The sequence below is a fragment of the Larimichthys crocea genome, chromosome III (genome assembly GCF_000972845.2).
Source record: "Larimichthys crocea isolate SSNF chromosome III, L_crocea_2.0, whole genome shotgun sequence".
In the NCBI taxonomy this organism is placed as follows: Eukaryota; Metazoa; Chordata; class Actinopteri; family Sciaenidae; genus Larimichthys; species Larimichthys crocea.
Genome location: NC_040013.1, coordinates 50,161,589 through 50,173,363, shown reverse-complemented (window position 1 = coordinate 50,173,363; position 11,775 = coordinate 50,161,589). Strand labels below are relative to the sequence as shown.

At 39.8% G+C, this 11,775-nt stretch overlaps 1 protein-coding gene and 1 long non-coding RNA gene across 3 annotated transcripts in view; one reads left to right on the top strand and one right to left on the bottom strand.

The window, feature by feature from the left end:
* nsmfb (NMDA receptor synaptonuclear signaling and neuronal migration factor b) overlaps nt 1–11,775 on the top strand; it is a 40,579-nt gene that overhangs the window by 16,498 nt on the left and 12,306 nt on the right. Inside the window, exons 4-10 of one of the 2 annotated variants that reach the window (XM_027278534.1) lie at nt 4–76; nt 2,061–2,066; nt 4,532–4,600; nt 9,324–9,376; nt 9,837–9,926; nt 10,562–10,689; nt 10,814–10,897. In XM_027278534.1, coding sequence (XP_027134335.1) covers nt 4–76; nt 2,061–2,066; nt 4,532–4,600; nt 9,324–9,376; nt 9,837–9,926; nt 10,562–10,689; nt 10,814–10,897 — 503 coding nt within the window. The remainder of the gene's footprint in view (nt 1–3; nt 77–2,060; nt 2,067–4,531; nt 4,601–9,323; nt 9,377–9,836; nt 9,927–10,561; nt 10,690–10,813; nt 10,898–11,775) is intronic. The other variant, XM_027278536.1, reaches the window with a different exon arrangement.
* On the bottom strand, nt 9,986–11,489 carry LOC113745718 (uncharacterized). The gene is made up of 2 exons (XR_003462342.1): nt 11,007–11,489; nt 9,986–10,445 (listed from the first exon to the last, which is right to left on the bottom strand). It is a non-coding gene; the product is annotated as an uncharacterized LOC113745718 (long non-coding RNA).

Here is an 11,775-nt window from a genome sequence, read left to right as displayed (position 1 = left end):
CAGAGGACAATCCTAATAGCTGGTTCCCCAAAGAGAATATGTTCAGCTTTCAGACAGCCACCACCACCATGCAGGCGTGAGTATGGCATGGAAATCCAATTTCACTCCCACTCTGTACACCACACAGTCGTACTGCACTGCCCTCGTGTTGGCAGAATATGGTTCAGCCTTTTCCTTCCAAGACTTCCAAGACAGCTCAAATATTACTACAAAATCTTAATGAGCATTCACACATTTCACATGAAGCCAGTTCAACTTGTTATCATTATGTATTGACCAATCTTAGTTCTCTTCTCTGGAAGTCACTGGCTGTCAATTTTGAAATCTGATTTTAGTATAATTACTATAGTAGTGAATTATTATATGACTGGAATAAATGTTCATTTTCATCTTTAAAAATGCATAAAATTAAAGTGAAAACTCTTTTGACAAATATTGTCCACTGTTTCATAAAAAAGCTAACATTAAAACAACTTTTCAATTTTGAAGAAAACATAAACTTCAAATCAAAACTGCAAAATGAACATTCAATTTGAATGATATCCTGATTTTAGCACATTGATGAAAAACATTTTCATGATTAGTAACATAATCGTTGAAAGACTCAAATTCATCTTTTCAAGCTTAATGTTCTGATGATATTTGTCTTTTAATGTAATGTATGAATAGAGTTATTTTACCTTTGTCTAACATCATGTTGAAAAATAAGATTTGAATGAATTGATTTGATATCTTTATAATATTGACATTCACAGACTTCCAAACTAATCATTTTGGTAAACTTAAAAATAAGTAGCAGAACATCAAAATGTCAGTGTGTGTGAATAAAACCTCTCCCCCACAGATATCACGTTAGACTTGTCAGTGAATGTCCTTCATTAATATCCTGTCTTATACCAACAGGATATTGAAACACTTGTTAATTAATGTGCAGCACCATTATACACACACGTATAAAAGACAGTTATTCAGTTCTTTTTTTCTATGGAAGGTTTTCAGTGTTCCATGACAATGCTATCTCAGTCACACCACCTCGCACAGTGAAATTCATCTCCACGTCTGAGCAAAATATTTGTTTCTAGAAGGTGACATAGTGAATGCTCGCATGGCTAGTTAGTGAACTACTGTGGCTAACACTTTGCTTGTGCTAACAGCTCACAGAGCTTCTTTTGAATTTCTCTCTACCAAACCATCTACTCCCCCTGGCATTTTGTTGTCAGCATTGTCAGGACAAACTGCATGGATTTACTTCAGCCCAATGAGCATGCTGGTGTGACCCAATCTATCCCTGCATTTAAATATATAAACTACATCAACTTCTGTCAAGAATCTTAATCAGAGTTAGAAAATATACTTTCTAAATCTGGTCAATTGTCTCTACAGAGAATGTGTGTTGGTCTAGACAGTTCACACACACACACACGAACAAGTGCCTTCTCTTCTTCATGCCCACTTAATTATCACCTATCACCCAGATCTTATAATTATGACCCTCAAACAGACAAAGCTCACCCACCATGATCTTTCCCCTCGTCTCTCCCACGCTCCCTCTTCTCTGTCCATGTGTCACCGTCTTTCCTCCCGTTTTCCATCTGTTTTTTTTCTCTCTGGCCATGAGGTTCCGACTGATACACAGTCTGACACTGGCCTTTGGCTAAAATTACTGGCCAATTAGTGTATTTCTTCTCGAACATGAGTGGTTGAATGCAGTATGTCTGCTGTATGTCAGTCCTTAATCTGATTTGAATCAGATCAGGTGTATGTGCATCTGTCCTGTACTGTCACGTCTCACTTCTTATCACCATTGACATCAGTGTGTAGTCTAAATTGACAAACATTCTGTTCTTGCTCACTGATATTTTGAGTTCATAGTCAGGACTTTTCCACTCAAGGTGAGTATTTTTCTGCCCACCGTATCCTCTGTTAAAGTAAGAACTGCAACATAAAGCAGTCTCTGATGTGTGTGTGAGTATTTGGCTGGCCCTGTTGCTAACTTCTCTTTCATTTTGTCTCTTCCTTCTCTCCTCTCTATGTGGCTGCTTTCCAAACCACGACTGTAGAATATCGTGAGTAACTCTTTCAACCACCCCCACTGTTCTTCTTCATTGCTCTCCTGTCTTATCACTCTGTCAGTTAGGTAACATGTCTTCAACCCTTTTCCTCATGTGGCTTTTCTGCTATTCAGTCTGCTGTGTCCTTAACCCTCCGAGCCTCAGTGTCTTCTGGACTGGGTGTTTGAAGTTATAGATTCACTCAGTAGTCAACTATGGTGCAGGACGTACTGTATGAAATGAGGACCAGCCACACTGATCACACAGGAATGTTCTACATTCATGAGTTGCATAAATAGACTATCATGTTCAAGTACTGAAGCATTGGTGTACCTGAATAATGACAACTGCTTAATAGAAGTGTTCTCCCATGTAATACACAGCAACACAGTGCAACAGTGATGACACACACTTAATGTCTGTCTGAAGCCATTAGCTTATGACAGACTGACCACATTTCATTGTGGTCACAGATCACAGTGATGGATATGTAATAACATGTATTCATCTATCTAGCATCAGTGCTGCATTTAACATAATAAAAGACAGGGGGGCTATTTACATAAAAAGACACTATATAGAGCTGAACATTAAGTTTGAATAAGCCACGGCTTTCTTAACCTTTCAAAATGCTTTTAGTTGTGATAGAAAATTAATTATTATTGTCCTTAAGCTGTGAAAAGTGGCAACTCTTTGCTGTTATCTGGTTAATAAGTTCTCTTTATGCTGATGTGTGTACTCAATAACTCTCAGACAAAAGTGGGAAAAAAAAAGAGAATCATTTATCATTTAATAACTCGGAAAGGTTGACAGTTGATTTTGTAAATCAAAAAGAACAAACACAATGGTCAGTCTCTTCCTCAGATCGAGCACTTCGTTTTCAGGTTAGCAGGAGCTTAATCTGTCAGTATGTAAATTAACATTAGCTCAAGCAGCTATATGACAAAGCAGTATCATTAGTTAGGGATTGTTAGTCATGAATCAAAAGGTTTACATTGTGAGACAATACTAACAGCAGTTTGCAGTCATAACCTTAATTGGACTACTAACTGTGAAGTGATATTAATACAGGGAGTAATTGTATATTATACAATATACTGTATAAGATAAATGTCACAATTGTGAAAATGGCCAAAAAATTCTAATTTTTACAATTTACAGTTGTTTTACAATTGTTCAGCCCTAGCACTAAGCTAATACACAGTATACGGTTGCTGTTGTCAGGCTCTCTGATGTTGGTGATTTTCATGATTTATTTAAAGTTATGACATAGATCTGTATAGAAAAGGATATAGGCTATGGGTGATGGAAATATTTTTAAATAATGTTAAAATCCCAAAGAACATATGCAAAGGCATTCTATGTGTACATTTGTTTCTGGTTGAATTTGGCGGGAAATCTGCTGTGTTGCTTTGTGGCACAAGAGAGAAAGACGTTTTGGTGTTAAAGCTCTTTTTCGGCACTGTGGTGATGGCAGATGGTGCAAGGTGTGACAGGCTGTAGTCACTTCTAACATGTTTTTCAGTGAGAGGGAACAGAAATTGAAGGAGGAGAGAACGTGATGTAATAGCAGTGCAGAGCTATGAAGGCTTTTGGATGATATGCACTGAGACTCTGGGTGACTTCAGCCTATTGTTTGTCGTCCCAGAGCTCATCAGCTGTCTGTCTGTCAGTCAAATCCAGACTGCAGGACATGACTTCATTTCTGACATACGTTGTCACAGATGATTCTCATTATGTCTGACATCCTGTCAGAGCCATTACTCTCCCCTTTAGGAAAGGCACACCTACACTGACAAACACACTGGTATAATGAGAAATAATGGAAATCCAGAGAGACACACACAAATTAATGGTTTGAAATGTAGTCTTAAGTCTTAAAGATGACAGTCATTAGTACTAGGATGGCTTATGCTGAAACTTAATTGGGATAGGCAGGGTTTCCTGGCTCTTCCTCAGTGTCTCTATTGTAGACCCCTATCTTGCATTGTGGTCCTAGTGTGTGCGCGTGTGTGTGTGTGTGTGTGTGTGTGTGTGTGTGTGTGTTACTACTTGGGAATATCCACAATGTCTTCCTGCCCCTGGTGGATAAAACTTGTGCTTCTTACTCTAACCACTCCTAAAATCTGACCAAATCCCTCACTAACCCGTATGGACTTTTTATACACCTCACCTTAAAACCTTTATTGTTGCCCTATCCCACCCTGACTAGAACTTTATATTTATGCCCGAACCCAACTAGACCTAAAGGGCTTCATCTGGTCAATTCCACTTGTTTTTGTAGCATTTTAGTCAGGCCTAGATAAAATACATATGTAGCTGAAAACTAAAACGATTAAGACTAGTAAAATGATTTCTGAGTTAAATGTCATATTTACCCATTGGGTCAGTTTGGGTTCAGACAAAAAGTCTTTGGTGTTTAGGTCAGGCGTTCAAATACCTTACCCACAAAACCACTTAATGCTTTGACGTCCTGGCAGGGCTTTCCGAGGCATTGCTGAGAGAAAGAGGCGGAAAAGAGAGCAGGAAGCTGCCACCATGATGGAGAGGTACCGTGTCCTGGCTGTCCTGTCCTGTCCTGTGTGGTGCTAAACCCCCCCTGTTACATTTACCCTATTATCTTGCAAAGAAATACCCTTCATGACTAGTCACATCATCGGTCCCAGATCAGATCATAAAATCTCTTTTTCTTAGTTGACCTTTTAACCGTATCTCTGTATACTCTCTGTATACTGCACATTTAAAGTGACTGGGGCCCTGATGTACCTCAAATACAGAGAGAACTAGGCCTTACTTTTTTTTTTAAATGTGTTCTCTGTTAAGCCACTGTCAATAGGTTTATATGTTTCACACTAAAAGCAGCTCATAATTCAGCCTGTTGCTGGCAGACTTTTAATTTGAAATGTGAGCATTTATGTAGCATATATTACATACAACCTCACTGTACCATTGTCAGAGGAAACTCTTATTTCTGACTGGTTGACAGGTGGAATTAAGATGGTGAACAGCAATAGGCAGGTCAATACAATACACAGAGACAAAGTTGTGAATTTTGGTGAATCATAGATTGTATATAAATAATGATGATGCATCTCCACTTCCTCCCACGGTACAAAAATAAGGTGAAAATATCCTGGATACAGACATTGCCATCTTGTGCTGGAGAAGTTATTTGGAGCACGATACACCTGGCCAAATTAATCATGGCTTAGCCGTCAATCATGACACATAACCCTCTTTTTATAGCATCAAATCATGAAAAACTAAGCTTATCAGAAAAATAAATCCTCGAACAACAACAGCATGAGAAGAACTGGCTAAAATAACAGAAACTACCTATGGGAAAAATCCACATTGACGTTTATATTTTTAAAGTTTGGCAGGGTTTATGACCTATACTGCAGCCAGCCCCCAGGGAGGCGAGTAAGATGTTATGGCTTCACTTTCGTCGTCCATCTTTATATACCGCAAGAAATACAAGTGCAAAAGGTTGGGTTATGCATTCACACTAACTTCCACTAAAAATACCACAGAATGACACATTATGACACGTTCAACAATGCTAGTGGTAATGTTAAAGGCATATTTTAACATCTTCTGTCGTCTCTATCCATTCTGTCTGAAAACATAATGATGGAGAAGAAAGTACTTATTAATTCCTCATTGTTACAAGTCTGTCATTTATCACACACACATGTAGACATACACAAGAGGTGCCTGAGTGATGGACTTGAACCAGCCACCTACTTGTTCTCTAGCCAAGTGCATACACACTGAGCTACTGCTGCCCCCAGCTCACTAATCTAGATCCTCTCACTCATTTTATGTGAAAAGGTCGATACTCTGACTCTTGAAACAAGCAGTCACACACACATAATTGCAATGTCCTCAACTGCTGTTCACCACAAACCTCATATGAGTATCCTGTGGTGTGTGTGTACCGTGAATCCCAGAGGCTGTGGGCTGCAGGTTTAATTAGTGTTTCTCCCTGAAGTCTGAAGTGTAAGAGCAGTGTCTATCCATTCGGAGCTAAAGCTCACTACTTAGTCGCTGGGACTCAAAGTCAACAAATCTATCAGTATTTGGCAATAGATCTCACATCCACTAAAGCTGAGACATGCCTTTCATTGTTTGAGTGTGTCTGTGTGTATGAGAGAGAGAGAGATAGAGAGAGAGTATACGGGCTGTGTCACATGCAGAATGCAATGCTTTTATTAGAAAGGTGCATCTCAGTTAGGTTCACAAATCGAATTATGCCTGTTTGAATAAGTAAGACTTTTTTTTTTTTTGTCGTGGACTTGGAAAGGTCACAGTCCAACTGAGAGGATCGGGGGAGACAGTCGCAGATACGCTCCGTGAATTTGACTTGGTGGTTTCGAAGCGTGGGTGTTAGTGATTTTAAAAGCCCTGTCACTCAGAATGAAAATACAACACTGGCTGACTGATGGATCCCCCTCTCCTCTGAGTCATCCCTCTATTTTAGGCTCTGCCCTCACGACTCCTGCAATCAACAGTGACACATCAACATTTCCAGAATTGCCTTGAAACTTTACTGTGAATACAAAGCAGCTTGAGATGTATTCTTTTAATGCACATAGGAGGATGTGTGTTCTGTATTTCACTGTGACATTTTGATGAACCTTGCTTCTGTTTGGTTAAGGTCCACTAATCTGTAAGGTTGATATTAGCTTTTTATTGGGTGATGTCATTTGGTGTTGGAGTGGCTGCAAATAAGATACCAGTAGTGGGATACAGATGGACCAGGTTGTGGACCAGCCATATCAGTTGTCACAAACCTTTTCACAGTTTCACTTGGCTCTATTTCACATCACTACATATTTAGTTCACTAAAGTACTCCATAAGACTGTCAGCTCAAGAACTAATGTTTAATTGGGGCCAATATAATCGTCATAATGAGGAAGAATGTCTTCTACGACACTGGAATGGCATTTCAAATGTTCACAAATCAAGAGCGCAGAGTCTTGTGACTGTCAGATAGCCACCTGGAGTCAGAACAGTCACATTAACTGTTACTGATTAGCACATAGTATGTGAGTATTCACATTCCAATCTACATGACTGTTGTGACTCAAGACTTAATATCTACAGATCCTCTTCCATGGAGTCTGCCATGTTGGACACCAAACACGTTCAAACGCCATGCTCCTAGTTTGTGACACAGGCTTTCCATTAAAAACATGTAGACTCCAAGCTCAAGCTGAGATAACCCTATGATGACATCACTGGGGTTATTTTCTCTGACATTTGAAGATCCTTAAAGACTAACAAAGGCCACCCTACCACTATATTCACTGACTAATTGGTGCTCCCAATTAATCAACTGTTCCTTTTAGCACCATTGTAATAATGCAGTAAAGTGCCACTTTACTCTTCAAAAGAAGCTCTTGGTTTCAGCCTCACATAAATAGTGACACATTTCGGGATAAGTGACACAAATGTAAGTGATTGCAAGCTACTTGCACTACACTGAACCACAATCAGACAGTCAGACAAGCCTTCATGAAGACTCACTCAGCACTGTTTCTCTATTCTGTTTCCTCTCCTGATTTCCTTTTCTTGGTATCTCTCAGCCCCACACTCTTTTCTCCATGAGTCACACAATGCCTTTTATAGAAGAAATGTTCTGGGGAAAGAAAAAGAAGAAACTGTGATTTACTGGTGATGGAACATGCATTTGATAGAAAGATTGGATCCTACTTTTTAAGATTTCTTCTCTTGCAGGGGTTTATATAAAAAAGTGTAATATGACATGTCTGAGTAACTTCAAACACTAAAGCACTTCACTGGTCTCTTAGGAGTTTAGCCCAATGTATAATTAAAGGATTGGTACCAAATCAGTTTCACTGTCATCTCATCATCAAACATATTTGTACACAGTATGCACTGTATAGTAATTTAGCAGGCATTAGAGTCTACTTAAAGTATATATTTAGAGATCAAGTCAGACTAATCAGCCCTACAACCTGCACCACATTATGCAGTCTACCAGAACACAACAGGACTTTAGGACTTTAGTTTCACTGAGTCTGTGGTGGATTTCATTTGTAAAACAACAGAAGCAATGGCCAAAAATACAGTTCACATAAATGGTGACAAAATAGTGCTTGCTTACTTTACTAGCCTATAAATGGAAGATGCCAATGCACACATCCACCACACAATCCTGTCCCACCTGGACAAGAAAAGGAGCTATTTGAGATTGCTGTTCATCAACTACAGTTCAGCATTTAACATTATACTTCCTTCCAGACTGTTCTCAAAGCTCAAAGATCCTTTATGGGAAGTAAAGGATCACACACAACTGTGTAGCTACTTTTGACTCCAACAACATTATTGCTGATGGCACAGCTGTCACCAAAAACAATGAATAGGACAATCTGAAGTACGCAGACAACCTGACCTGCTGATGTCAAGACAACAACCTCTCCTGAATGTCAGCAAGGCCAGTTCTCATTGGAGCGAGTGGACAGCTTCAAGTACCTTAGTGTCCACATCTCTGAGGGCTGGTCTGGAAGCTGCCTCCTGACTAGAGGCTGGTGAGGATGGCGAGGCAGATACTGTTTCCCCCTTCAGACGCCTGAGGGAAGTATAGGTATTACCTCAGACACTGAAGAATTTTTACTAGTGCATCATCAGGGGTGTCCTGAGGGGGAACACCGCCGGCTTGTATGGTGTCTGGTACCAAACAAGACCACAGTGCCCTACAAAGAGCAATTAATTTGGCTGAACATACACAAGACACTTCAGATCTCAACACCTGAAATCATGGCCTGTTTCTCCTGCTATGATTTGGAAGAATATACCAGATACACCAGGCGAGCCCTCGAGACTCAGGAAGAGCTTCTACCTGCAGGCCACTCGGATCGGACCTCACCGATTAGGAACCCGTCAATCATACTCATATATTTCTTACTATTCCTCAGTGCAGCAATGCTTGTGGTGACACTCTAGTCCTGAGGTAGCACAGAGTGAGTTAAAATCTTTTACAAAGCAAAATGATTGCAGAAGGGTCTTGCAGGACAAAAGCTGAACTTTGAGACATTCGTTTGCATAATGTATGCTAACATAAACATTAGTATGTGCACAAGAAGGAGCTGATTTTGGTACCGATCAGTCACAGCTCTGGGTATGAGAATAGCCTTTTGTTTGTTTTATATTCATCTGTGCTTGTAAGTTGGATTCATTCTGTTCCTCTGTTCTGTTCCTCATTCTCAATGTCTGTCTCCTTCTTCTTTTCCTTAAAATGGTAGAAATTTCCGCAAACACCTTAGGATGGTGGGCAGCCGCAGGATGAAGGTCCAGAGTAAGTCTTCCAGTCTATCTCTATGCATGTATGTGTGCTGATGCCAATATGTTTTCATGCATTCATGCTCTACATCATAACATCAGAACTAAGGTTCATCTAATATTGTTTGTGCTTTATGTAGTAAATGTAGTGATGAGAAATTCTCATTATTATTCCACCATTTCTTCTCTTGACAGTTAACTAGTTACAGTAATGGAACTATTTCATGGAAATCCCCATGGAAACTAGTACATACTGTAGCTGTCACATATTCTGCAGGTCTAATCAGAAGCATGTTCTGTTGCACTTGCAACCACATGCAACAGTAATGTCACGATGCACTGACACATACGGAGTACACTATAAAACACTAAAGCCACAAATATTGGGTCAACAAGAACCTTTCTGGTGTTGATGATCATTTGTAGAGTGGTTATGCGTGTGTGAGTGACTCTTTTCCCCCCCCTAACTCCATCAGCCTTTGCCGATCGCCGAGCCAAGAGTTTCAGCCGCTCGTGGAGTGACCCCACCCCCGTCAAGCCTGATTCACTGCATGACTCCAGAGACAGTGAGTCGACGTTCTCTCAAACACTCACACACACGAACAAAAACACACACGTATTCTACAAAGTACGCACTTTTATATAGACACTTATAAACTCATCAAAACATCAGCACATGACTGGAGAGAGTTTTAGTTATGCACACAACTCATGCTGAAATATTTACATAGAAACACATGAATATCATTTTGTTGTGGGAGAATATACATTAACATGATCTATACACACACTTGCAAGCACACACACACACATGAAATATTAGTGCACTCGCACACAGAAGCTCACAACAACAAACTCTTATTTTAGTTTTTGATGTCATTGTGTGTCTGCAGTTTATCTGTTCATTGCCTCTCTCATCTCCACTCCCACTCTGTGTATCAGTGTTGTTGCCATCCATCCAGACAGCCATCCTCATCATTTGGACTGTTGTCCGTCTGCCTGTTGCTTTGTTTTGTAGCTGTCTGCTGAGTGTTATTGTGTCGTTTTGTGTCGTCTTCTGTCTGAGTTAAACTCCTTCCCCTGTGCTGGAAAAACAGAATAACAGGTGCACCGCTTTTAAATGGAACACTCTCCTTTCTAATCGTGTTTGTGTTTTCCTTTCATCTCGCCTTTTGTTCCTGTGTGTGTGTGTGTGTGCCAGGTGGCGAGATTCAGACCTCCTCAGGGACACTAGATGAAGGGCTGGATGAGGATGGCGACTGGGAGGAGGAGAGGGAGATAGAAAGAGTGGCCTGTGAAGGAGACGACTTCATCCCGCCTAAAATCATGGTGAGGATCTAAGCAATTGACTTTCAAATTGACTGTGAAGTTAAACTAAATACAGCAATCAAGATGCACATACTGATGACCCGATAGTGCTGAGGTTACTCTGCATGTTATTTGTTTTCCACAGCTAATATCCTCCAAGGTCCCAAAGGCTGAATATGTTCCCAACATCATTCGTAGGGACGACCCCTCCATCATCCCCATTCTTTATGTGAGTAGCATCCACTGACAGCTTAACACCGTATTCAGGTTTATTTAAAAAAAAAACATTTTTAGATGATTGAAAATTTAAGATACTACTTTGCTTATCTCATCCTTACCATGAGGCCATTTTAGGACACAGACACACACACTGAAGGGTTATTGACACGCAGATGTGGAGTGATGGTGAACTTATAAACAGCCACATAGCAGCACCTTAGGAGTAGTTAGGGGTAGTCTTCAGTGACATCATATGAGGACTCCACACAGCGCCATACAACGTCCTTCACATGTACTCCTGTAAACAGATTCTGACCTAACTTGTGTATACAGATTATAGAGGTTTAGTCTTGGTGAGACCGCGAGGAAAGTGCCATTTCTTACGCTGATACTTATCCAACTCAAAGTTATGTTTCCACTGTCTTTGTCCATGTAATTGAAATAAATCCACTCCACAACGTCTTGAAATGAAAACGGAAGTTTAGTGTTCTTCTTAATACAGTTACAAAACGTACATGAACTAACAAAACGTCTCTAATGAAAATAAAAAGATTTAAAGTCTCTCGGGTAGTTGAAGAGCAACAGGTAAGAAGACTGTTAGCTTCCACGGTTCCTTGCGATCTGCAATGAAAAGCGCGAGAGGCTACGGAAGCCGGCTCGTGAGCCTTAAAGCGACAGTACACATTTTTAATCCAAAACAACAAGTTATCTTATAAACATGAATTCTTATTCTTTTAACCTTCCTATAAAATATTCATCATTTCAATCATGAAATTAACTTATCTATGAAATTACAAATTCAAATGAAATTATTTATTATCTATTTATGCATTTTAAAGCAATTTCTATTTATTTACCTTAAAGACCACTTTGGCCGCTACACAGATG